Below are 27,997 nucleotides of genomic sequence, written 5' to 3' on the forward strand. Positions count from 1 at the left end.
ATGGAACCCACCAGCCAAAACATCTCTGAGTCTGGACATGAGGTGAATAAGTGAAGACCTACAACCTTTTTACACCACACCTTCATTCCTGACAGTTTCTTTTGATTCTCTTCTCAGCTGGGGTGGACCTTCAAGTATGCTTGTATTCTTTGCAAGAAAGATAAGCAAGTGGTATGGTTTCCGATTCTCTTCCTAATCGAGGCTATAGGATCGGCCTGTCACCCTGCATCCCTGCTTTCTGTGATCCCACTTCTGTCTTCTGGTAGTGGTGTTGCCAAGGAGAAGTCTGAGGCCAGGGTTACTTTCATTCTTTTCTACGTAACTTGGGCATATGACATATACACGTATGCACACGGATGTTAGAATAATTCTTTAACCTACTTAACTTACTGTTGAATATAAACTTTTTTTTTTTTGAGACAGAGTCTCGCTCTGTCGACAGGCTGGAGTGCAGTGGCACAATCTCGATTCACTGCAACCTCTGCCTCCTGGGTTCAAATGATTCTCCTGCCTCAGTCTCCCGAGTAGCTGGGACTACAGGTGCATACCACCACACCCAGCTAATTTTTGTATTTTTTAGTAAAGACGGGGTTTCACCATGTTGACCAGGATGGTCTGGATCTCTCAACCTCATGATCTGCCCGCCTCAGCCTCCCAAAGTGCTGGGATTACAGACGTGAGCCACTGTGCGCCCAGCCAAACTTTTTTTTTTTTGAAATGGAGTTTCGCTCTTGTAACCCAGGCTGGAGTGTAATGGTGTGATCACAGCTCACAGCAACCTCTGGCTCCTGGGTTCAAGCGATTCTCCTGCCTCAGCCTCCCGAGTAACTGAGATTACAAGTGTGCACCACCACACCCAGCTAAGTTTTGTGTTTTTAGTAGAGACGGGGTTTCATCATGTTGGCCACGCCGGTGTCAAACTCCTGACCTCAAGTCATCTGCCCGCCTCTGCCTCCCAAACTGCTGGGATTACAGGCATAAGCCACCACGTGCCTGGCCGAAAATAATCATTTAACCAATATGGATTTCTTTTTTTTTTTTTTTTTGTGACTGAGTCTTGCTCTGTCGCCCAGGCTGGAGTGCAGTGGCCCGATCTCAGCTCACTACAAGCTCCGCCTCTTGGGTTCATGCCATTCTCCTGCCTCAGTCTCCCAAGTAGCTGGGACTACAGGTGCACGCTGCCATGCCCGGCTAGTTTTTTGTATTTTTAGTAGAGACGGGGTTTCACCGTGTTAGCCAGGATGGTCTCGATATCCTGACCTCGTGATCCGCCTGCGTCGGCCTCCCAAAGTGTTGGGATTACAGGCATGAGCCACTGAGCCCGGCCACCAATATGGATTTCTTTTGATTGAGTAAACCTTTTTATTTGCACAACTTTTTTTTTTTTTTTTTTTTTTCTGGGTGAAGTTTTCTTCAGGCCAGGAACAGTGGCTCATTCCCGTAGTCTCAGTACTTTGGGAGCCTGAGGCCAGGAGCAACATAGTGAGACCCTGTCTCTACAAAAAATGTTAAAAATTAGCCAGGCATGGTAATGTGTGCCTGTAGTCCCAGCTGCTCAGGAGGGTGAAGCAGGAGGATCAGTTGAGCCCAGGAGTTTGAGGCTGCAGTGAGTGATAATTGTGCCACTGTGCTCCAGCCTGGGTGACAGAGCCAGACCATGTCTCTTAAAAAAAAAAAAAAAAAAAGTTTTATTCAGCCACTGCTTTGACTAGAACTTCTGATAGCTCAAATATATCTCTTAAAAATATCTCTAAGCCTTAGGTTGTACATTCATTTTCTGATTCTCAAATCTTGTCACTTCACTTCCCTTATCATTTTGAGCTCTTAATCCATTTCCACTGTCTTTTGGAGATTTCCTAGCTTGTCTGGGTTTCTGGAACAGTGCTGTTTTTTACTGTCTCTATTGTGATTTAACGTTTGCTATTGCATTTACATTAAAAAAAAATTTTTTTTCATCTTTCATGTCAGATGAGGATTTTGCTAACATGAAAAGGTTTGAGGGTGACACATCTCACACACGAGTGTGAATCCCCAATCATCACACTTGCAAACTACAAAAGGATCATATTTTTAAAAATTCAGTATAGAAAAGGAAAAACTCCATAATCTTATTACGTAGATATAAACAACTATTAATATCTTAGAGTATATACTTCCAGAAAATTTTTCCTGTCTATCTGGATCTCTGTATTTGTATTCGTAACTATCTACCTATAAAATCCCTTTTGTTTTAATACAGTCATGCACCATATGAAGACATTTTGGTCAACAATGGATGGCATATATGATGGTAGTCCTGTAAGATTATAATAGAGCTGAAAGACTCCTGTCACTTAGTACTTTCTGTCACAATTGCCTGCAGTATTCAGTACAGTCACATGCTGTCACCCAGGCTGTACAGGTTGTAGCCTAGGTGTGTCATAGGCTATGCTGTCTAGGTTTGTGTACGTACACTTTGATGTTTGTACAACAATGAAATCACCTAACAACACATTTCTCAGAACATCTTCCCATCATGTAGCAATGCATGATGGTATATGTAATACTAACTTTTATCTGGCATTTTATATTAACAATCTTAACTGTTTTGACACAGATAGATTTAGAAGCCTTGTTAAGGAAATACTCTTCTATTTCCATGTTCTCAATAAGAATACTAAGCTTCCACTGAATGAGTGCCGCTGTGTTTGGCACTGTGCAATATGACTTTCTACATTAATTCATTGAAATGGGGCTGGGCGCTGTGGTTCATGCCTGTAATCCCAACACTTTGGGAGGCTGAGGCAGGTGGATCATTTGAGGTCAGAAGTTCGAGCCAGCCTGGCCAACATGGCGAAACCCCGTTTCTAAAAATAAAAAAAAAAGATTACCCAGGAGTGGTGGTGCACACCTGTAATCCTAGCTACTGGGGAGGCTGAGGCAGGAGAATCGCTTGAACCCCAGAGGTGGAGGTTGCAGAGAGCGGAGATTGTGCCACTGTACTCCAGCCTGGGCGACAGAGCGAGCCTCTACCTTAAAAAAAAAAAAAAAAAAAAAAGGAAAGAAAAAAGCAATGAAACTCACCTTAGATTGGTCTTGGAACTCAGGTCTGTCTGACCTCAAAGCCCTGTGCCTTTAACCCCTAGGCCATATAATGCTTCAGTGAACTTTTCTAAAATCAGAAATGGATGCTAATTTTATAAAATGCTTCTTAAGCATTTTCTTTTTTTTTTTTTTTTTTTGAGACGGAGTCTCGCTCTGTCGCCCAGGCTGGAGTACAGTGGCCGGATCTCAGCTCACTGCAAGCTCCGCCTCCCGGGTTTATGCCATTCTCCTGCCTCAGCCTCCCAAGTAGCTGGGACTACAGGCGCCCGCCACCTCGCCCGGCTAGTTTTTTGTATTTTTTAGTAGAGACGGGGTTTCACCGTATTAGCCAGGATGGTCTCGATCTCCTGACCTCGTGATCCGCCCGTCTCGGCCTCCCAAAGTGCTGGGATTACAGGCTTGAGCCACCGCGCCCGGCCAAGCATTTTCAATATGACCAATTTTTTTCCTTTTTGACCTGTCAGTATGATGAATTCTATTAATGGATTTTTCAATGTGAACTCTCTGCACTCCTGGATTATACCCTACTAGATATGAGTATATTATCCTTTGGATGTTTTGCTGAGTTCATTTGCTTATATTATAAGATTTTTTTCCATCTACATTCTAAGAGAGATTAGTGTTTTGTAATGTGTTCTTTGTTAAGTTTTGGCACTATGGTGATGCTGGCTTTGGTAAAGGCATTGGGAAAAATTTCTTCTTTTTCTCTGCTCTGGTACAATTTTAATAACACATTTATATATTCCTTGAAGGCATGAAAAACTGCCTGGGAAACTTTCTGGGTTCTATGCCATTTTTGGAGAGAAAGTTTGATTTATTTATTTATTATTTATTTATTTATTTATTTAGATGGAGCCTCACTCTGTCGTCCAGGCTGGAGTGCAATGTCATCATCTCAGTTCACTGCAACCTCCACCTCCCAGGTTCCAGTGATTCTGCTGCCTCAGCCTCCCAAGCAGCTGGGAGTACAGGTGCAGGTCAGCATACCTGGCTATATTTTATGATTTTATCTTTATTAATACCTCTATCCTGCTTTCCTGAAGTCTTTTTTGTTGTTGTTGTTGTTGTTTTTTGAGACAGAGTTTCACTCTGCCTGTCACCCATGCTGGAGTGCAGTGGCATGATCTTGGCTCACTGTAATCTCTGCCTCCTGAGTTCAAGTGATTCTCCTGCCTCAGCCTCCTGTGTAGCTGATATTACAGGTGCGCACCACTATGCCTGGCTAATGTTGTGTTTTTTGGTAGAGATGGGGTCTCACTATGTTGCCCAAACCGGTCTTGAACTCCTGGACTCAAGCAATCCACCTGCCTTGGCCTCCCAAAGTTTTGGGATTACAGGTGTGAGCCACCCCGCCCAACCTCTGAAGTCTTTTTCTAGGCAAGTCCAGTGCTTAGTTATTTTTTGTTTAAGTTTTTTAAAGCTATGAGTTTTCCTCTGAGTATAGCTTTGTCACTTCCAATACATTTGATACATGACATTATCACACTGTTAGTATTATAGGTTTTTTTTTAGGTATAATTCATATAACATAAAATTCACTCTTTTGAAATATACAATTCAGTGATTTTTCATACATTCACATAATTGTGCAACAAGTACTATCTAATTCTAAAACATTTCATCACCCTGAAAGGAAACCCATTAGTCACTCACCATTCCATCCACCTCCTCTAGCTCTTGGTAACAACTAGTCTTTCTGTTTCTATGGATTTGCCTATTCTTGGCATCTCAATACATGGAATTATACAATATGTGAACTTTCATGTCTGGCTTCTTTCACTTAGCGTAATGGTTTCAAGGTTCATCCATGTTGTAGCATGTATCAATATTTCATTCCTTTTTTTTTTTTTCTTTTTTTTGAGACAGAGTCTTGCTCTGTCACCCAGGCTGGAGTGCGGTGGTGCGATCTTGGCTCACTGCAAGCTCCACCTCCCAGGTTCATGCCATTCTCCTGCCTCAGCCTCCTGAGTAGCTGGGACTACAGGAGCCCGCCAGCATGCCCGGCTAATTTTTTTGAATTTTTTTTTTAGTAAAGACGGGGTTTCACTGTGTTAGCCAGGATGGTCTCCATCTCCTGACCTCGTGATCTGCCCGCCTCGGCCTCCCAAAGTGCTGGGATTACAGGCGTGAGCCACCACGCCCGGTCACTTCATTCCTTTTTATGGCTCAATAACATTCCATTGCATGGATAGACCACAATTTTGCTTACCCATTCATCAGTTGGTAGACATTGGGCTGTTTCTATATTTTGACTATTATGAATAATACTATTATGAATATTAATGTATTCATAATACATTAATGAATATATGTTTTTGCATAAATGTGTATTTTCAGTTCTCATGGTTAGGTACCTAGGAGTGGAATTGCTAAGTCATATGGTTATGGACTGAATTATGTTACCTCCAGATTAATGTGTTAAAACCCTAAACCCCAATGTGACTATATTTGGAGAGAGTCCCTTTAAGGAGGTAATTAAGGTCAAATGAGATATAAGGGTGGACCCTAATCCATTAGGAGATATCTCTATAAGAAAAGGGAGAGACAGCACAGCTCATTCATTCTTTTTTCATATGTGCACAGAGGAAAGGTCACATGAGAATACAGTGGGAAGGTGGCTGGTCAGGAAAATAGCTCTCACCAGATTACAGATTTGCTGACCTCTTGACCTGGGACTCTGGCCTCCAGAAGTGTGAGAAAATAAATTTTTGTTATGAAAGCCAAAGGTGGCTTTTGTTAGGAAAGCCACCTTTGTTATTTATTTATTTATTTTTTGAGGCAGTCTTCCTCTGTCACCCAGGCTGGAGTACAATGGTTCAATCTCAGTTCACTGCAACCTCCGCTTCCCAGGTTCAAGCAATTCTCATGCCTCAGCTTGCCGAGTAGCTGGGATTACAGGTGTGTGCCACCACGCCTGGCTAATTTTTGTATTTTTTAGTAGAGACAGAGTTTCCCCATGTTGGCCAGGCTGGTTTCAAACTCCTGGCCTCAGGTGATCTGCCTATCTTGGCCTCCTAAAGTACTAGCATTACAGGCGTGAGCCACTGTGCCTGGCCTGAAAGCCACCTTTGTTATTAAAGGTCTGTGGTTTCTTGTTATGGTAACCTGAGCTGACTAATACATATAGTAACTTTTTAAACTTTTGAGGAATTATCAACTTTTTCAAAGCAGCTGTACCATTTTGTATTCCTACCTGCAAAGTACAAGGGTCCAAGTTTCTCCGCCTCCTCACCAATACTTGTTATTGTTTGTCTTTTAAACAGTGGCCATCCTAGCAGATGTGAGGTGGTATCTCATTGTGGCTTTGATTTGTATTTCCCTAATAACTAATGATATTGAACATCTTTTCCTATGTAGGGTTTTCTTTTTGTCATTAAGTTATAAGATATTATAACTATAGATATGTATTACAGACACTAGACCCTTGTGTTAGTTTCCCAGAGTTGCTGTAACAAGGTGCCAAAAAACTGGCTGGCCTAAAACAAATGTATTGTAAAATCTAGGTGTCATCAGGGTCATGCTCTCTCTGATGGTTCTAGGGGAGGACCCTTTCCTGCTCTTTCAGCTTCTCATGTTTCCTGGCAATCCTTGGTGTTCCTTGGCTTGCAGATGCATCACTCTAGTCACTTGACTGTCTTTTCTCTGTGTCTTCACATCATCATCTCTCTAGGTGTTTTTCTCTGTGTTCAAATTCTCCTTTTCATGAAGATGCCAGTCATGTTGGATTAGGGCCTACCCTAATGGCCTCATTTTTTTTTTTTTTTTTGAGACAGAGTCTCGGTCTGTCGCCCAGGCTGGAGTGCAGTGGCGTGATCTCGGCTCACTGCAAGCTCCGCTTCCCGGGTTCATGCCATTCTTCTGCCTCTGCCTCCCGAGTAGCTAGGACTACAGGCACCCGCCACCGCGCCCGGCTAATTTTTTTTGTATTTTTAGTAGAGATGGGGCTTCACCGTGTTAGCCAGGATGGTCTCGATCTCCTGACCTCGTGATCCGCCTGCGTTGGCCTCCCAAAGTGCTGGGATTACAGGCATGAGCCGCCACGCCTGGCCCCTAATGCCTTCATTTTAACTTGATTACCTCTGTAAAAATAAGATCACATTCTGAGATGGGGGGGTGGTGGTTGGGACTTCAACATATCTGTTTTAGAGACACAATTTAACCCATACAAACTTTGTCAGATACGTGATTTGTGAATATTTTCTCCCATTCTGTGGTTTGGCTTTCACTTTATTGAGAATAGTCTTTCAATCACAAAAGCTTTTAGTTTCTTCTTTTTTCCCCCCCCAAGATGGAGTCTTGCTCTGTTGCCCAGGGTGGAGTGCAGTGGTGTAATTTCGGCTCACTGCAACCTCCACCTCCTGGGTTCAAGCAATTCTCCTGCCTCAGCCTCTGGAGTAGCTGGGACTACAGGTGCACACCACCACATCCAGCTTTTTTTTTTTTTAGATGGGCTAAAGTGCAGTGGCGCGATCTCGGCTCACTGCAGCCTCCACCTCCTGGGTTCAAGCGATTCTCCTGCATCAGCCTCCCGAGTAGTTGGGATTACAGGCACACACTGCCATGCCCAGCTAATTTTTTTTTGTATTTTCAGTTGAGACAGAGTTTTACGATCTTGGCCAGGCTGGTCTCGAACTCCTGACCTCGTGATCCGCCCGCCTCAGTCTCCCAAAGGATTACAGGTGTGAAATACTGTGCCTGGCCAAAAACTTTTAATTTTGATGAAGTCGAATGTATTTATTTATTCTGAATGATTGCTTGTGCTTTTGGTGTCATCGCTAAGAAACCATTGCTTAGTCCAAGGTTAACATTTCTGTGTTTTAGTGTTGTAGTTTTGACTCAAATTATTTTAGAGGATGTGCTTTTATTTCCAGATGACTTGCTTTTATTTTGTTTATCTTTATGTTGCTGATTGTAGTGCTTCATGGAGGTTCGTACGTGGTAAAAATTTTTAAACTGGCCGGGCGCGGTGGCTCAAGCCTGTAATCCCAGCACTTTGGGAGGCCGAGACGGGTGGATCACGAGGTCAGGAGATCGAGACCATCCTGGCTAACATGGTGAAACCCCGTCTCTACTAAAAAAATACAAAAAATTAGCCGGGCGATGTGGCGGGCACCTGTAGTCCCAGCTACTCGGGAGGCTGAGGTGAGAGAATGGCATAAACCCGGGAGGCGGAGCTTGCAGTGAGCTGAGATCCGGCCACTGCACTCCAGCCTGGGCAACAGAGCGAGACTCCGTCTCAAAAAAAAAAAAAAAAAAAAAAAAAAAAATTTTAAACTATTTCATGGCTACTTTAAAACAATGTGCACTATTTTATAGTGTAGTTGTTTTTCTCTCTCTCTCTTTATATATTTCTATCTCTATCTATCTATATATATGCAGATCTTCCTCAACTTAATGACAGGCTTATGTCCCATTAGGCTCATTCTAAGTTGAAAATATTATAAGTTGAAAATGCATTTAATGCACCTAGCCTGGCAAATATCATGCCTTAGCCTAGCTTACTTTAACATGCCCAGAACACTTACATTAGCCTACAGGTGGGCAAAATCACCTATTTTACAATGAGTATTTTACATTGAGTATCTCGTGTAATTTATTGAATACTGTATTGAAAGTGCAAAGATAGAATTGTTGTATTGTTTTTACACCGTTGTAAAACAATCATCAGTTAAACCATCACGAGTTATTGTTGTAGTTCCTTCTTAATTTTTACTTGATGTTCCAAAGACTGAGAGGGGTTCGTCTTGCATTCTACTTGTGATTTTGTTAAAATTCCTTGTATTTGTAATGAATTTTATTTTAAATATTTCAATTTTGCTGATGCACTTTTAGTTTCTTCACCCAGGCCTTCTCAGTTTCTCCACTTTTATCTCTTCTCATCTTGTTTCTTTTTCTTCTCCATCTGTTTTCTCCTTATGACCTTCTGTACCTAGTTGGTGGAGGCTGTGTTTTCTTTCTTCTTGAAGTGCCAGAGCGTTTTACTTACTGTCTATCATATTAAATCACTTTTCAAGATCTGCTTCTCCTGAATCTTCAGAATAATGTTGCTATTCCCTTATTCTGAAATATTTTTTCATATATCCAATTTCTGGTGTTTTCTGTTTACTTGTTCTTGAGTAAGGAGATAGCTGGTGTTTGTTAACAACAACAAAAAAGATGCGTGAATTGCCCTTTGAATTCGTTATGAGGTTTTCAGCTGCAAGTAACAATAAATCTCAGTCTGATTTTATTTTATTATTATTATATTATTATTATTAGAGACAAGGTCTTACTCTGTCACTCAGGCTGGAGTGCAGTGGCATGATCATAGGCTCACTGTAACCTCAAACTCCTGGGGTCAGGTGATCCTCCAACCTGAGTCTCCCAAGTAGCTAGGACTGCAGGCATGTGCCAACATGCCCAGCTAACTTTTTTTTTTTCTTTTTAAATTTTTTTGTAGAGACAGAGTATTGCTATGTTGCCCAGGCTGGTCTCTAACTCCTGGCCTCAAGCAAGACCCCCACCTATGCCTCTCAAAGCTCTGGGATTATAGGCATGAGCCACAGTGCTAGGCCCTAACTGACTTTAACTTAAATGATTTCTTAGCTCACATAAGAGGGCTAGAGTTAGAGCTTGGTTCATTCAGCAGCTCAAAAGTGTCCTCAAGGACCCAGGTTTTTTCTGTCTGTCCACTCTGCCATTCTTATCACATAGGCTGGTTCCCTCATGGTAGCAAGGTGGCTGCAGCAGCTCCAGATGTCACATCCTTACCATTCAGAGGCAGAAAAAGAGCTGTTTCTTCCTTGCAGGTATCTTTTCAAAAGCAAGAAACTTCTCTGAATCCCATGTCTCCAGCTAACTTCTTTTGTTGACCAGAACTGGACTGAAAGCCCAACCCTAAACCATTCATTGGCAAAGGGAATGAGTGCACACAAATGTCTTAGAACAACCAGAATTTACCCAAGTCACCTATGGAGAGACAGACTCTGAACCAAAAATTCAGCTCAACTAGCAGGAAAGGGAACAAGGCTGTTGACTAGGTTTCTAATAGTATCTGCTGCAACTTTGGCCCCACTTGGGTGCTGGCTGATTCCTATCCCAAAGCTACAGCTGGAGAGCAGGTGCTGGGTGTTAGTTTTTAACTCCATTAGCAGGATTTATCAGGCTTTCATCTAATTATCTCTTCGGAGCTGAAATGGAACCATCTTCTACCTCTCTATCCTCTCTATCCCGGCCATCTGATACTTTCCACAACTGTAGCTCAAAATTGACATTTCTAGCCTCCCTTCCCCATCTCTGCCCCTATCTGAATTCACAAGGAACTTTGCCACCTCCTAGAATGCTTCATCACTCCTCTCACCTTTGTGCTCAGGTCTTTTCTGGGAGCTGCCATCTCAAAGTGAATTTTGGCTGAGAAGTGCCCCTGGGAGATAGGGAAGAGCACTCTTCCTCGAAAGCAGCTCTGCAGTAGAGTGCTGGCTGTGCATTGTCCACTTGACAAAGACCTGAATTTTTTTTTTTTTTAAAAGGGTCAGACACTGAATGGAAGAATAAAGGATTTTTCGAGTTATTTTTAGAATGAGAGGCAAAGCTACTCTGTGGGCAGTGTAGCCTGGGGATTCATTACAATTGCACTTTTTGATCTAGTCCCACTGGCTTAATCAAAGTAGAAATATGCCACTCTTCTCTTCAGCGCCCATTCTGGCGATCAGCTGTCAAGACTAGTTTATGGTGATGGTGTAGGTTTTCAGCTCTTACTGTGTCTTTGTTTTAATTGGAATTTGGGAAAGACATGGAGTGGAGGCTGCTAGATGTATATAACATTGAAGACTAGAAACCACATCCACGCACTTATCAGAGCCTGAGCCACCTACTCCCTGTCTCCACTTCCTTGCCTTATTACTGTCTGATCAGTACTTTCCTCAATCCCCCGAAGGCACCAGGAACGTCCACTTTATGAAAGCCAGTGGGAAGTTTGAATCATCATCTTCCTCTGTCTCCTGTCAGCGTAAGACATTGCCCAGCGCCAGCTCCTCTTGCTGGAATGCTCAGTCCCTCATACACATTACTTCATGAAGTTCCCACAGCAAGCCTAGGAGGTGTCATCATTGTTCCCATTTTACACATGGGGAAACCAAGGATCAGGGAGTAAGATCACTTGCTTGTGGACCAATAATGGGCTGACCACTGGAAAAGTCAGGAGGGAACCTTCCTAAATATTCTCTTCCCTGGGCTTCCATCACCATGGTCTTCCTCCTGTCTCTCTGGCTGCTTCTTGTCAAGCTTATTCTCCTTTGCCTGGTTCTTAAATGTTGGCGTTTCTCAGGCTTATTCCCTGAAAGCCTTTCCTCTTCTCTTTCTATGCATTTTCCCTGGACGGTTTCATCCCTTCACCTTCTCATGGCTCCTGCATCTCCATCTTTCTCCCAGACACCTTTTCTGAGCCCTGGAACCATTTCTCCCACTGCCTTCCTGCCATCTTCTCTTGGAAACTCCTTTGCTGAACACTAACCTCAGGCCTTATCACCTCCCATACGTGTGTGTATGTGTGTGTATGCTGCTGTACATCTGACATCATCTAGACCAGCTGTTCTCAAACTTGCCTGCACACTGGAATCACCAAGAAACTTAAAAAATAAAACAACTAATCCCTGAGCTCCAGCCTACAGAGATGATGATTTGTTTGCTCTGGGTTGTGACCTGGGCATCATTTTTTTTTATTGTAAAAAACACATAAAATGTATCATCTTAACCCATTTTATGTGTATAGTACAGTAATGTTAACTAGATATGTTGTCCAATGGATCTCTATAACTTTTTCTTTTCCTTTTTTAAATGTTTTTAATTTTTTTTTTTTTTTTGAGACTGGGTCTCGCTGTATTGCCTAGGCTGGAGTGCAGTGGCAGCCTTGACCTTCTGGTCTTAGGCAATCCTCCTGTCTCAGCCTCCCATGTAGCTGGGACCACAGGTGTGTGACACCATGCCCAGCTAATTTTTTGATGTTTTTGTAGAGACAGGGTTTCACTTTGTTGTCCAGGCTGGTGTTGAACTCCTGGGCTCAAGCGATCCTCCCTACCTTGGCTCTCTCAAAGTGCTGAGATTACAGGCATGAGCTCCCATACCTGGGGTGTAGAACTTTTTCATCTTGCAAAGCTGAAATTCTATATCCAGTCAACAACTCTCCTTTACCCCCAGCACCCTCCCCTGGCAACTACCATTCTACTTCCTTTTTTTGGGGGCGGTGGGGGAGGCGGACAGGGTCTCACTCTATCAACCAGGCTAGAGGGCACTGGTGCAATCTTGGCTCACTGCAACCTCTGCTTCCCGGGTTCAAGTGATTCTCCTGCCTCAGCCTCCCAAGTAGCTGAGATTATAGGTGCCCCCCCACCATGCCTGGTTCATTTCTGTATTTTTAGTAGAGACAGGGTTTCACCACATTGGCCAGGCTGGTCTTGAATTCCTGGCCTCAAGTGATCTACCGGCCTTGGCCTACCAAAGTGTGCTGGGTTTACAGGCATGAGTCACTGAGATTACAAACATGAATCACTGCACCTGGCCTACTATTCTACTTTCTGTTTTAAAGAGTTTGACTACTTTAGATACCTCACATAAGTGGAATCATGCAGTATTTGTCTTTTTGTGACGGATTATTTCACTTAGCATAATGTCTTCAAGGTTCATTCATACTGTAGCGTATGACAGAATTTTCTTCTTTTTAAGGACTGAATAATATCCTCTTGTATGTATACACCACATATTCTTTTTTCTTTTTTTTTTTTTTTACTCTTTTATTATTATACTTTAAGTTCTAGGGTACATGTGCACAACGTGCAGGTTTGTTACATAGGTATACATGTGCCATGTTGTTTGCTGCACCCATCAACTCGTCATGTACATTAGGTATTTCTCCTAATGCTATCCCTCCTCCAGCCCCCCACCCCCCAACAGGCTCCAGTGTGTGATGTTCCCTCCCCTGTGTCCATGTGTTCTCATTGTTCAACTCCCACCAATGAGTGAGACCATGCAGTGTTTGGTTTTCTGTCCTTGTGATAGCTTGCTTAGATTGATAGTTTCCAGTTTCATCCATGTCCCTGCAAAGGACATGAACTCATACTTTTTTATGGCTGCATAGTATTCCATGGAGTATACACCATATTTTCTTTATCCATTTATCCACTTATGAACATTTAAGTTGCTTCCACCTCTTGGCCATTGTGAATAATGCCACAATGAACATGGGTGAGCAGTATCTCTTCAAGACCTGATTTTAGTTCATTTGGATATATGCCCAGAAACAGGATTGCTAGATCATATAGTAATTATAATTTTTTGAGGAACCTCCATATTGTTTTCCATAGCAGCTGCACCAATTTACATTCCTACCAATTTACATTCCTACACAATGGTGTACAAGGGTTCCAATTCTTTCATGTCCTTGCCAACACTTGTTATGTTCTATATTTTTGGTAGTGGTCATCCTAAAGGATGTGAGGTGATATCTCATTGTGATTTTGATTTGCATTTCCCTGATGATTAATGATATTAAGCATCTTTTCCTGTGCTTCTTGGCCTTTTGTATATGTTTTTATTTTGTTTTTTGTTTTGTTTTTTTTTGAGGCAGAGTCTCACTCTGTTGCCCAGGCTGGAGTGCAGTGGTGTGATCTCAGCTCACTGCAAACCCCGCCTCCCAGGTTCAAACAATTCTTGTGCCTCAGCCTCCTGAGTAACTGCGATTACAGGTGCACGCCACCACGCCCAGCTAACTTTTGTATTTTTAGTACAGACGGGGCTTCACCATGTTGGCCAGACTGGTCTCAAACTCTTGACTTCAGGTGATCTGCCCCCTTGGCCTCCCCAGGTGCTGGGATTACAGGCAAGAGCCACCGCGCCTGCCCGGCCTGTATATCTTTTTTGAAGAAATGTCTACTCAAGCTGGTCTGAGTGTAGTGTTGTTTACAACTAATTGATCACAATCAGTCATAGATTTCTTTGTTCCTTCTCCACTCCCGCTGTCTCTATTTTTTAATTGAGCTATTTGGTCTTTGTTATTGAGTTCTAGATGTTCTTTATACATTCTGGATATTAACCCCTTAGATAAATGATTAGCAAGCATTTTCTCCCATTTCAAAGATTGCCTCTTCACTCTGATTATTGTTGCCTTTGCCCTGCAAAGGTTTGATATAGTCTCATTTGTCTATTTTTGTTTTTGCTGCCTGTGCTTTTGGTGTCATATCCAAGAAATCATTGCCGAATCCAGTGTCATGAAGCTTTCTCCTGTGTTTTCTTCTAGGAGTTTTATCATTTCAGATCCTACATTTAGGTCTTTAATCCACTTTGAGTTCATTTTTTGTATATGATATTAGGTGAGGGTCCAACTTCATTCTTTTGCAGGTGGATATTCACTTTTCTCAGTGTCATTTGGTGAAGAGACTATCCTTTCTGTATAGCATAACCTTGGTACTCTTGTGGGAGATCATTTGACCATACATGGAGAGGAGTTATTTCTGGGCTCTGTATTCTGCTTCATTGGTCTATATGTCTGTACCATATTGTTTTGATTACTGTAGCTTTGAAATATGTTTTGAGGTCACGAAATGTGAGGACTCTACCTTTGTGTGTGTGTGTGTGTAGGTTTTGTTGTTGGTTGGTTTTTGTAAATGATGGAGTCTCACTGTGTTGCCCAGGCTGGTCTTGAACTGCTGGCCTCAAGTGATTCTCTTACCTTGGCCTCTCAAAGTGCTGGGATTACAGGTGTGAGCCACTGCCTCTGGCCTAGTTTTATTTTTCCTTCCCATGATTGTGTTGACTATTCACGGTCCTTTCAGATTCCATATGAATTTTAGGATGTTTTTCATATTTCTGCAAAAAAATGCCTGGGATTTTGATAGGATTGCATTGAATCTGTAGATCACTTTTGGTAGTAGAGACATTTTAACAATATTAAGTGTTCTATTCCATGAACGCAGGATGCCTTTCCGATTATTTGTGTTTTATTTAATTTCTTTCAGCAATATTTTACAGTTTTCTGCATAAAAGTCTTTTATCCCTTTGGTTAAGTTTATGTCTAAGTATTTTATTATTTTTGATGCTATTATAAGTGGGATTGTTTTCCTAATTTCCTTTTTGAATTGTTCCTTGTGTATAGAAACACAACAAATTTTTGTGCATTGGTATTGTATTCTGCAACATTGCTGTATTTTGTTTGTTAGTTCTAAATTTTATTTTATTCTTTTGAGATGAAGTCTTGCTCTGTTGCCCAGGTTGGAATGCAGTGGCACGATCTCGGCTCACTGCAACCTCTGCCTCCCGGGTTCAAGTGATTCCCCTGCCTCAGGCTCCCGAATAGCTGGGACTACAGGCATGCACCACAACACCCAGCTCATTTTTGTATCTTTAGTAGAGATGGGGTTTCACCATGTTGGCTGGGATGGTCTTGATCTCTCTCTCTCTTTTTTTTTTTTTTTTCCCTGAGACAGAGTTTTGCTTTTGTTGCCCAGGCTGGAGCACAATGGCACAATCTCGGCTCACTGAAACCTCCACCTCCTGGGTTCAAGCGATTCTCTGGCCTCAGCCTCCCAAGTAGCTGGGATTACAGGTGTGCACCACCATGCCTGCCTAATTTTGTATTTTTTAAGCAGAGATAGGGTTTCGCCATTTGATCAGGCTGGTCTCAAACTCCTGGCCTCAAGTGATCTGCCCACCTCGGCCTGACCTCAAGTGATCCACCCGCCTGGCCGGTCTAGATCTCTTGACCTCGTGATCTGCCTGCCTCAGCCTCCCAAAGTGCTGGGATTATAGGCACGAGTCACCACGCCTGGCCTAACAATTTCATGTGTAGAATCTTTAGGGTTTTCTACATATAAGATCATGTCATCTGTAAACAGAGATAAATTTCCTGCTGCTTTTCCAGTTTGGATGCCTTTTATTTCTTTTTCTTGCCTAACTACTCTGGCTAGAACTTCTGGCATTATGATAAATAAAAGTAATGACAGCAGACATCTTACCCTTTTCCTGATGTTGGAGGGAAGGCTTCCAGTCTTTCACCATTGGGTATGATACTCACTGTAGGCTTTTCATATATGTCCTTTATTCTTTTGGGATAATTTCCTTCTATTTCTAGTTTGTCGAGTGTATTACCTCTTTTTTTTTTTTTTTTTTTTTTTTTTTTGAGATGGAGTCTCGCTCTGTCACCCAGGCTGGAGTGCAGTGGCACGATCTCGGCTCACTGCAACCTCCGCCTCCCGGGTTCACGCCATTCTCCTGCCTCAGCCTCCCGAGCAGCTGGGACTACAGGCGCCCGCCATGACACAAAAAATTCTACTAAAAATTTTTTGTATTTTTAGTAGAAACGGGGTTTCACCGTGTTGGCCAGGATGGTCTCGATCTCCTGACCTGGTGATCCACTCGCCTTGGCCTCCCAAAGTGCTGGGATTACAGGCGTGAGCCACCGCACCCGGCCAAGTGTATTACCTCTTGGTCAGACCATTGGAATCATTAAGTAGCAGATCTTTCTGCCTCTAAATGCTCTCTTATGTCTCCAAGCTGCAGCAAGTATAGAAAGAGCCTGGAGCATTAGAGCCAACCACCATGAGAGAAGCTGGGGTGTAAGGGGTGGACAAGCAGCAGAAGGCCTAATGCTTTTCCTCTAAGGGACAATGAAGAAAAGGGCTGTAGGGGCAGAGAGGCCTCTTTCCTCTGGTCCCACAGACTCCTCCCCTTTGGCCACGCCTCTCAGACTGTTCCCTAGCCCCGCCCACAACCCCTTAGACCACGCCCCAGGCCTCTGTAGTCCCGTCCCACAGCCACGCACGCCTCACCCTCTTCCCCCCAGCCCCAGCCCTGCCGTGCAGTGGGGCAAGGTGGAGAATCCCACGTTACTTACTTTCAGCGCCCTGGGAGGAGGATGAGATCCGCAGGGACCGAGTGGAACCCCAGAGCGTGTCCCTGTCGTGGCGGGAGCCCATCTCTGCCGGAGCCCCTGGGGCCAATGGCACGGAGTACGAGATCCGATACTACGAGAAGGTGAGTGCGTGCCTGGGAGGGACCTGGAGCCTGCTCCGCACCTGTCCCACCGGGCTTCCGGTTCTTGAGGCAGTCCTTCCAGCAAAAGCCCTCGTTACTCCCTTTGTAAACATAACCGCCCGTCTCCTAGGGGCCCCAGGCTCGAGTCTCCCCGTCCTCCCCCGGACTCCTGCTCTTCCTCTCTCAGCTCAGGTCTATCTCCATCACCAACCATCTCCATTGTCCCCCATGTCACTTAGTGTTTCAGTTGACAAAGAGCTTTCTCTGGGGCCCGGCCCAGATTTTGTGTGGCTGTATCTTATACGTACCATATGTAGAGCCCTTTTAAAGAAAAAGGACACAGAAAGATCATATCATTTCTAATTTTACAAAAATGCCTGACCATGGAGCACATTGCTAGGTGTGGTGGTGTGCTGGTAGATGTTTAACAGCCAGCTTTCCAGAACAAATGTATGAGTTATTATAATTCCAGTCATATAAAAAATGTGTAGCACAGCATTTACAGTGATAAAATATGTACAGAACTCTTGATTGTGAACTCCATATAGCCAATTGATCCCCATAGGATATTTGTGCCGATTTTTGCTGACCTCTTGTATCCGTTGTCAATCTGTGGTTGCAGCTTAGCTGTGATGTAACAAATGGAGTCACGTCCCAATCTGCTCTTTTTCCCATAAGTTTATTATCTTTATTTTTATTTATTTATTTATTTGGAGACAGAGTTTCATTCTTATTGCCAGGCTGGAGTGCAGTGGCGTGATCTCAGATCACTGCAACCTACGCCTCCCAGGTTCAAGCGATTTTCCTGTCTCAGCCTCCCAAGTAGCTGGGATTACAGGCATGCGCCACTACACCCGGCTAAGTTTTGTATTTTTAGTAGAGACAGGGTTTCTCCATGTTGATCAGGCTGGTCTCGATCTCCTGACCTCAGGTGAGGTCGATCTCCTGACCTTTAGCCTCCCAAAGTGCTGGGATTACAGGCGTGAGCCACTGCACCGGGCCAATTTATTATCTTTAAATCTGATATGCAAGCTACCATTAAACTGTTTCTCACTTCGGTGCAAATTATATTCACTAAAGTGAAACCTCTTTCAGCTTCTACATGTGTCAGAACTTCACTCACTCCTCAATGACATGAGGGACTCCTTTGCTGAAAATAGTTTTTGAATACTAGAAGTCTATTGAGACCTGTGAGTGTTGGGGGTGAGTGAAAAGGAGGAGAGAGTCCTGAGTCACTGCTGGGTGTCTAACCTGGGTAACCCAGAGTATGAGATACCACTGACTGAGACGGAGAAGCACTGAGGTGGAAGCACAGGCTTGGAGCAAGCTGATGAACCTGATTTTGCTCATCTAGCATTCAGGTGGCCTGTGAGACACTCAGGTGGACTTGCTGAGGCTTAAGGGAGAGGTCTGGCCTGGAGAGAGAGAGAGAGAGAGGGTTGGGGGCTCTCAGCATAGAGACAGTAGCTGCTGCCAAGGGACTGGAGGAGAGAGACAAGAAGGGGAATGTGTCTGAGAAGAGTGGCCAGGACAGAGCCTTGAGGAATGCTGATGTTTAGGGACAGCAGCAAAGGACACTGGGAAGCAGGTGCTTAGAAAGGACTCACTGAATGGACTTTGAGGATCAGGGCATAGACGAGAGTCCCAAGGCTGAGGTGGGTGGATGCTCCCAGGCTGTTGAGCATGAAAACCCTCAAAAAGAGGAGTAAGGACCAGGCTCAGTGGCTACCACCTGTGAGCCTAGCACTTTGGGAAACTGAGACGGGAGGATGGCTTGAGGCCAGGAGTTCAAGACCAGCCTGGGCAACAAAGTGAGACCCCCCCACCACTACAAAAAAGAAATTAGCCAGGTATGGTGGTGTGCGCCTGTGGTCCCAGCAACTTGGGATGCTGAAGCAGGAAGATCGCTTGAGCCTAGGAAGTCAAGACTGCAGTGAGCAGTGATTGCACTGCTGCACTCCAGCCTGGGCAACAGAGTGAGATCCTGTCTCAAGAAACCCCACCAAAACCCCAAATACAACAAAAAAGAAGGAACAAGGCCGGGCATGGTGGTTCACGCCTATAATCCCAGCACTTTGAGAGGCCAAGGCAGGTGGATCACCTGAGGTCAGGAGTTTGAGACCAGCCTGGCTAACATGGCGAAACCCAGTCTTGATAAAATGGCTGGGCGTGGTGGCTCAAGCCTGTAATCCCAGCACTTTGGGAGGCCGAGACGGGCGGATCACGAGGTCAGGAGATCGAGACCATCCTGGCTAGCTAACATGGTGAAACCCCGTCTCTACTAAGAAATACAAAAAGCTAGCCGGGCAAGGTGGCAGGCGCCTGTAGTCCCAGCTACTCGGGAGGCTGAGGCAGTAGAATGGCGTAAACCCGGGAGGCGGAGCTTGCAGTGAGCAGAGATCTGGCCACTGCACTCCAGCCTGGGCGACAGAGCGAGACTCCGTCTCAAAAAAAACAAAAACAAAAACAAAAATTAGCCAGGCATGGTGGTGGGTGCCTGCTACTCCCTGCTAATCCCAGCTATTCAAGAGGCTGAGGCAGGGAGAACTGCTTGAACCCAGGAGGCGGAGGTTGCAGTGAGCCGAGATTGGGCCACACTGCATTCCAGCCTGGGTGACGCAGCGAGACGCTGTCTCCAAAAAAAAAAAAAAAGAAAAGGAACAAGTATCAAGTATGTATAAAAGTGCTATCTTTGAAAGGCTTCAGGGCACTCTCATGGAGCCTGCTGAGCAGAAGCCTTGCTGGGCCACTAGACCTGGGCAGGTGTCCGGCAGCTCCTCTCTGGAGCCACAGTGCTTCTCATCTCAACCTTTCTCTCTGCACACCAGTCCAGCCCACGTTGCAGAGGGGCTTGCTTGCAGCACATTGCCAATGCCCAGGTGGGCAGCCTTGCTCCTTCCTCCTCCTTGCCCCTAGCCTGCCCTACCTTGGAGGTCCTGAAGCCACTGCTTCTCTGTCCTTCAATGGATTGTTGAAATGCCTGGAAGAGAGATTCTGATTGGCCCAGCTTGGGTCAAAGTTCATCCCAATTCCTGAATGCTATGGTCAAAAAGCTGGAGCCACAGAATATTAGCGGGGAGAGTAACCTTCCAGGGCTGTGAATATGGCAGGGACTCTAATAAGGTGTGGGCAGGGATGAAACGACGGGAGGAGCATCTAGTATGCCATTGTCAGGTGTGTTGGGGTGGAGTGGGGGGCAGCATGATGTTAAGCAAAAAACACAGGCTCTGCAGGGATTCAGAGGGCTCACCAGCCCCTTCCTTGATGTGAACCTCACCTAAAAAGGAGGTGGAAATGCTGACTCCACAGGGCCATTGTGAGGCTCACAGGAGGTAAAGAGTCTCATGTAGAAGCTGGCACTGAGTAGGCGCTCATCAGTGATAGCCCCAGCTGGGGCCTTGGGGGAGTCTTTACCCCTCTAAGCTGGGTTTCCTTATCTGTGAAACAAAGAAATAAGATAATACTTTCTGTCCTCTGAGCCTTGCAGGACAGTTGTGAAAATCAGACATCAAGGAAAGGAAAAGCCTTGTGCGCCATTGGGGGCGTTCGTGGGTTAGGGCTCATTCTCTCATTCTGTCCTTTGAGGCTTCAGGGCTGCCTAGGGCACTGGCCCAGCTCAGCCTGGATGGACAGGCCCTGGTGGCCCTCATCCTATCATCCCCCGGAAGGAGGATCTGGCATCTTCTCTAAAATTTCTCTTACGCAGAGGTGGGGCTATTCTCAGCTACAAGTGCCACAGAGTGTGGGTGGGAGCTTGTGGTGAAGACAGGGGCTGAGGATCCGAGGGAAAGATCCCTGGGAACCCCCAAGATGATTGGGGTTGGGTTTTCCCACTCAGCCCACATTCACCTAAGGATGCTTCTCCTGCCTCCCTGTTCCTGTTCACCCTTTGTTCTCCTAGAACAGTGGACCTGGCGCTGGTGGGCTTCACTTCTTGATCTCTCTCCAGGGTCAGAGTGAGCAGACTTACTCCATGGTGAAGACAGGGGCGCCCACAGTCACTGTCACCAACCTGAAGCCAGCTACCCGCTACGTCTTTCAGATCCGGGCTGCTTCCCCGGGGCCATCCTGGGAGGCCCAGAGCTTTAACCCCAGCATTGAAGTGCAGACCCCGGGGGAGGGTAAGTAGTGTGTATGAGTGGACAGGGACCTAGACAGAGAGAACCCTGCACGGGGCTGAGGCAGGGAGACAAATAGAGGGGGAGAGTTATCTGGAGTTATCTGTGCAATTAAGGGAGCCTGCAGAACAGTTTAATTACAGCCTAATTAATTAATGACTTTGGAATCCACTGACTAATGCCTGTTCACCGACTTGAATTAGATTGGGAAACTGTCCTGGAGGAGCTCACAGGAGACAGGTTTGTGAACAGCTATAACCCATGTCTCAGCTGGATAGAGACTCAGTTTGGATAGAGACCCAAACATGGGACGCTGTCCCTTTCCCCACTAGGCCTTAGAGCGTGATGCTGACTTCACTGAAGGTTGATGGACATGAAGGGGTTGCATTGCTGTGATAAAAACAACAAATAAGGATTGCAACCGGGCGCGGTGACTCACGCTTGTAATCCCAGCACTTTGGGAAGCCGAAGCAGGTGGATCACCTGAGGTCAGGAGTTCGACACTAGCCTGGCCAACATGGTGAAACCCTGTCTCTACTAGAAATACAAAAATTAGCTGGGCATGGTGGCGGGCACCTATAATCCCAGCTACTCGGGAGGCTGAGGCATGAGAATCGCTTAAAACCGCGAGGCAGAGATTGCAGCAAGCCAAGATTGTGCCGCTGCACTCCAGCCTAGGGTCACAGAGTGAGACTCTGTCTCAAAAAAAAAAAAAGAAGAAGAAGAATTGCGTACCTTAAGTGGGTAAATCACATGTTATGTGAATGATATCTCAATAAAGCTGTTACCAAAACCAAACAAAAACTGGACATTGAATATCCTCATCTGAAAACATCTCTGGCTTCTCCACAATATTGTGCTTTCCTCCCTCCTCCTTTACTTCCCTCCCCTGGTTCCTCTTCTCCTCACCCACTCCCCAATTCCCTGATGTGTGCAGAGCAGTTTAGCTGTCTTGTTGCTTTGCCTGCTGCTAACCTGGCCCTCAGGATCTCACCTCTATCTACCCTGAGCAGCTCATGAAAATATTTTCCTGAACAAAGGCAGTTCCCCCTAAGAGGCATTCTGGCACCAGCTGTCAAGATAATAATTCTTTCCAACCTGCTACATGACTCTAATCCAAGATAGGAAGAGCTCTGAGCCCAAAGCAAGGTGAAGATAAAATGTTGAAGGGGTCTGAGTTCTGGGAAGGAAGACCACACTTCTTGCCTGAATGCAAAAAGTGTTAGACCTTGGCCAGGTGCTGGAAAGAGGAGATTAAAGCTGGGGAATATTTGAATGTGTACAGATGGGCAGGGAGGCATTTTGGGGAGAGGAAGCCATCTGAACAAAGGTGGACAGGTTTTTCTGGAGTGGGCGTGTGGGGGGCAGGAGCTGGGGGCTGTCAGTGGAGAAGGGCTAATGGTCTCCATTCATTGGGTACCTCTCAGTTGGTAGGGACTGCTGAGATCCCCAGCCCCTCTTCCTGTGGCCGTGGCTATGGTTCTCCTAATCTGCAGAGTGTGGTTTCCCATGAGCTGTGTCTCCAAACTGAGATTTTTGTTTGTTTGTTTGTTTGAGATAGGGTCTTACTGTGTCACCCAGGCTGGAGTGCAGTGGCACAATCACAGCTCACTGCAGCCTCAACTTTCCAGGCTTAAGTGATCCTCCCACCTCAGCTTCCCAAGTAGCTGAGACCACAGGCGCTCGCCACCATGCCCAGCTAATATTTTTACTTTGTTGGGGCCTCACTATGTTGCCCAGGCTGGTCTTGAACTCCTGGGCTCAATGCAGTTCTCCTGTCTTGACCTCCCAAAGTGTTAGGATTAAAGGTGTGAGCCACCATGCCCGGCCCCAAATCAAGGTCTTGGTGAACATTTATGCGTCACCACTGTGCTAGTTACCTGTTGCTATTAACAAGTTGCTGCAACATCTAGCAGGTGAAAACAACAAATATTTACAATCTTATTTTTCCATGGATGGGTAATATAGGTGCCTCTCAGCTAGGTGCCAGTGACTTAGGGTCTCTTCCAAGGCTGCCGTCAAGTTGTCCTCAGGGGCTGTGATCATCTCGGAGCTTAGCTGGGGGAGAGTTCACCTCCTGCTTGGGGTCTTGCTGGTTGCTGCTGAGGCACGCTGTTCCTTGCCCCGTGGGCCTCTCCTTAGGGCTGCTCACCACAACCGCTAGGTTCTTCCAGAGACTGTGAGCCAGGGAGAGGACACCCAAGACAGAAGCCATTCGTCTTGTTTACTCATCTTGGAAATGACACCCCAATACTCTTGCCATATTCTGTTCGTTAGAAGTGAGTCCAGCCTGCACTCACGGGGAATGGATACCACTGCTGGCATCTCTCTCCATTTCTGTGTCCACATGGATGCCTCATTTCAAACAGTTCTTGGCAACTCTGTTCCCCTCTGTCCCTGCCCAGACCCTTGGCCCTCTTTACCTCTGGAACCCTGGGCTCTGAAATACCCTCTTTGACTCTAGCATTTTTGGTCTCTAACTCTCCTCTTCTGTTCCTCACATGCTCTGTGACATCCAAAAGACAGCTCACTGGATCCTACCTCATCTTCAAGGCTTTTGGCTCCTCCGGGCCCCACACGCATCTCTACCCAGCCCCTGCAGATGAGCTCATCAGAAATACCCCCTAACTCTGCCAGCCCTCACTCCCTGGGCGTCTTACTGCGTCCACCTGCTAGTCCCCAGACTTGGACCTTTCTCCTCCCCATGTCCCACGCGGAAGCTGCCTGCAGAGGTGTACTTTCCAATCTCAGTTCAGTCTTCAGGGCCACTTAATACTTTTCCCATTCCTAATAGTTACGCCAAACCTTCACCTCTCTCAAGCACCTCCTCTCCATCCTCACTCCCACCTCAGCAGACACCCTCATTCCTTTTCTTCTTGGGCAGGAACTCTCTCCACTGCTCCCTGTTGCCCACCGGAGAAAGTTTTTACTCCTTAGCTTAGCATTCAAGGCCCTCCAGGTTCTGGCTCCGCCAGTTCCCTCCATCTTCCCACCCTCCAGCTTCCTATTTGCCACTCTCCGCCTTCGTGCAGTCTGTTTCCCAGACACATGGGATGACTTGCCATTTTCAGACCCAGCGTGTGCATCAAGGCACCATCAAAAATCCTTCCAGTCTGCAGGTCCAGTTCAGATGGCACCTTTTTTTCTGAAGCCTTTCTCATTGACTTTAGGAAGAAATTATTGTGCCTCTGCTCAACTCTGCTCATTTCTGTTTCTTTTTTCATCCTACAGTTAAGATTTTTGTTTCTATCTCACCCATAGGCCCATGCACCCCTCCAGATTCATCACTGTCTCCTCAGTAATAATGCAAACTGGGCACATAGGTTGGATGGATAGATGGGTCGATTGGATAGATTGATGAATAGGGCTGAGAGCGAGGGTCCTCTGGGCTGCTCTCTTGGGGAAATAGTTCAAAGCAGAAACTTTGGAATCAGGCAGAGACTTTTGGAGTCATGCTCAAATCTTAGGTTCACCACTTTTTAGCCATGTGATCTTGGGCAAATTATGTAATTTCTCAACCTTAGTGTCCTCAGCTGTAAGATGGAGATGGTAATACCTTCCTGGATTATTGTGATGATGAAACAAGACAGGATAGTGAAGGCAAATGGCCCAGTGTCTTGAATGGAGTAAGGTGCAGTAACCATTAGCCCTTTTTATTATTGTTGGTGGATGGTCTGGATTGGGGGTAAGGAGATCAGAGCAGAGGCCATTCCTCCTGCAGAGCGACTTTGAATCTCTCACTGCTCATCTGAAAGGCATAGAGAGAGGCCTGGCCCCGCCTATCTGAACTCCTGCCTGTCTCTCTGAGCAGGAGCTGGGCTGCCGTGGAGGTGTCCTGTCCTGAGAGTAGAGGAAGCTCTTGGGACTCCAGGTGCCACTGTGGTCAGTGGAACTGCCTTGGCGCCTCTGTGGCTGGGAGACAGTGCCAAGTGCAGAGGTGCTGTGGGAATCCTGCTACAGGGTGAGGACAGGAGTCTGCCTTGGGGCTTGCCTAGGAGCCCGGTCCTCTGCCCGCCTCAACTTCGTGATTTTCCTCCCAGCTGCCTCAGGGTCCAGGGACCAGAGCCCCGCCGTTGTCGTCACCGCAGTGACCATCGCGGCCCTCCTCGTCCTGGGCTCCGTGATGAGTGTGCTGGCCATTTGGAGGAGGTAGGTGGCTGGCCCCAGCCTAGGTGACCCCTGGTGTGTCATGTCCCGTGCACAGTAACATGTGCTCACAGGTATCTCTGCCTGCTTTGCACGCAGGCAGATTTGCACCCACAAGCACACTGCTGTACAGATATAGGTGTGCATCGTTCTGGCCCCTCCCCCACTCACTGTTCATGCGCAGCCAGCACTGCAGCTAGCTCAGCCGCTCGGGGATGAAGGAGATTTAGCGCCTTAACTCATTAAATGTCAGAAGGCATCACTGAGGAAGGAATCAAGCTCCGGCTGCTCCAGTGTGATTAGGATTCTCTGGAGGTGCTCAGAGGCCCCCAGCTGCTGCCCCCGGCCTCTTGAGGCCCTTGAACACAGGAAAAGGGGGAAAAGACAGAAATCTTATGTATGTATGTGTGTGGGAGGGGCAGGACAGGGAGGGCAATTCATAAAGCAGAAACCTCCCACCCCTAGCAGAAAGAAGCTTGCAGGAAGGTGAGCAGAGAAAGGGGATAGGAGGAAGGGGAAAGACGTAGAGCTTGAATCTGGTTCAGAGAAGATTCTAGTCCTTTTGTGGGCAGCAGAGGCCTCCTGGCATGTATCCTCCCCTTCTCCCCAGGGCTACACTCTGCTGCAGGCAGAGTTGCCCAGATGGGTCCCAGGCTTCGCTGAGATCGGCAGACCAGAGAGGTTGGAAATTCTGCATGAGATAGGCTGGAGTGGGAAAGCAGAGGAGAGAGTTGGGCGGGCCAGGGAGCCACATCTCAGCATCCTGAAACTGCCTGGCAGCTGGAAGGACAATGGGCATTCATTTGGTACTGGCTATTTGCTTGGCCTTGAATGAGGCACTGAAAGTGACTGAGTGGGAGAGAACACTGTCTCGCTAGTCTAGAAGCCACTTCTGCCTGGGCCACGCAAATCAGGAGGGCAGGACAAGAGTAGGGAGTTCCTTGCTCATGGAGCATGAAGGTCCATGTGCTGGACCTGTTGAAAAAGCAGGGATGGGCCGGGCGCGGTGGCTCAAGCCTGTAATCCCAGCACTTTGGGAGGCCGAGATGGGCGGATCACGAGGTCAGCAGATCGAGACCATCCTGACTAACATGGTGAAACCCCATCTCTACTGAAAATATAAAAAACTAGCCGGGCGAGGTGGCGGGCACCTGTAGTCCCAGCTACTTGGGAGGCTGAGGCAGGAGAATGACGTAAACCTGGGAGGCAGAGCTTGCAGTGAGCTGAGATCCGGCCACTGCACTGCAGCCTGGGCGACAGAGCGAGACTCCATCTCAAAAAAAAGAAAAAAAGAAAAAAAAGAAGAAGCAGGGATGGACAGATGCCAAGAGCGTCTTATCCTGGCTTTGCACTGAGGGGCTCTGAGAGGCAGAAGGAGGAGGGAGATGAGCAAGCCTAGAGCCCCTTTTCCGGGCAGAGGCTCTGCAGGACAGGAGTGCCCTGGGGACAGGTGCACTACAGAGGCAAAGCAAGCCATTGCGGGATTCCAAATCCAGCTACACCGAAATGGGGAGAGTGAGCCTGGTTTAGTGTGGAGGGGTAGAGAGGCGTTCTCTGCCAGCATGGCGTGTCCCAGCCTGGCGGGCTGTCTGCAGCACCTCTCACACCGTCCTGTGTGTAGGACCTGCTCTGCACCGTGGTCCCTCACCTCCAGTTTCCCTCCTCTCCAGTCCACCCTGGCTTGCCCACTTCTCACCAGGCTGTGTGGTCCAGTGGAAGCCTCTCTCCTCTCCGCACCACGCACCCTCTTTTGCTCCTCCATCCACTCAACCTTCCCCACTTCATTGCCACCCATCTTTCCTGGATGTTGCTCCTCATTCGTGGAAATCCTGTCACCACCCTGGGTGACTTCAGTAGCTGCCAGACAGCCTGTCCCATCCCTTGCCCCTCAGTTCTTTGACTTCTCATTCCCAAGAATCATCTCTTCTGTTCCTCCTGGCCATCCCCCTAGAATGCTTCGCCTCGTTACTCTTTTTTTTTTTTGAGATGGAGCCTTGCTCTTGTCACCCAGGCTGGGGTGCAGTGGCACAATCTCAGCTCACTGCAGCCTCTGCCTCCCTGGTTTAAGTGATTCTTTTGCCTCAGCCTCCTGAGTAACTGGGACTACAGGCCTGTGCCACCATATCCAGCTAATTTTTTTTGTATTTTTAGTAGAGACAGGGTTTCGTCATTTTGGCCAGGCTGGTCTCGAACTCCTAACCTCAGGTGATCCACCCACCTCAGCCTCCGAAAGTGCTGGGATTACAGGCATGAGCCACCATGCCTGGCCTCACCCCAATACTTAATCCAGTACCCCTCTTGGCCTGCAGATTCCCTGTCTTTGCAGCTTACTGTCTTGGCCACACCTGTCACACCTGTTCTTTAGTCTCCTCACTGGCCCCTGGGCTACTTACCACCAAACCTCCCAGCCAGGATCAGTCCTTCCACCTATGACTGAACCCCACCCTTTTGCCATCTTGGGAGCCCACTATTACTCCTAATGTCCCCCTCTCCCCCCATAACAGTGAACATGGGTGGAGGCTTGGTAAGCTGTCTGACATGCTGCTGTCTGGCAGGCCTATCTTTATCTTGATTTTATTAAAGAGAAAACGGAGCCACCCAGTCCCACAGTTACCGAGTGGAGGACCTGGGAAGCAGGTCCGTGCAGT

General features: G+C 46.5%; 1 protein-coding gene and 1 non-coding gene across 2 annotated transcripts in view; one reads left to right on the forward strand and one right to left on the reverse strand.

The window, feature by feature from the left end:
- Window positions 1–27,997, forward strand: part of EPHA10 (EPH receptor A10) — a 50,170-nt gene that overhangs the window by 13,309 nt on the left and 8,864 nt on the right. The window contains exons 6-8 of the mRNA XM_033227055.1: window positions 16,952–17,085; window positions 21,035–21,206; window positions 25,244–25,352. Coding sequence (XP_033082946.1) covers window positions 16,952–17,085; window positions 21,035–21,206; window positions 25,244–25,352 — 415 coding nt within the window. The remainder of the gene's footprint in view (window positions 1–16,951; window positions 17,086–21,034; window positions 21,207–25,243; window positions 25,353–27,997) is intronic.
- Window positions 1,963–2,063, reverse strand: LOC117094103. Its single transcript, XR_004441426.1, has one exon. It is a non-coding gene; the product is annotated as a small nucleolar RNA U13 (small nucleolar RNA).

The sequence above is a fragment of the Trachypithecus francoisi genome, unplaced genomic scaffold (genome assembly GCF_009764315.1).
Source record: "Trachypithecus francoisi isolate TF-2019V2 unplaced genomic scaffold, Tfra_2.0 Lachesis_group12, whole genome shotgun sequence".
Lineage (NCBI taxonomy): Eukaryota > Metazoa > Chordata > Mammalia > Primates > Cercopithecidae > Trachypithecus > Trachypithecus francoisi.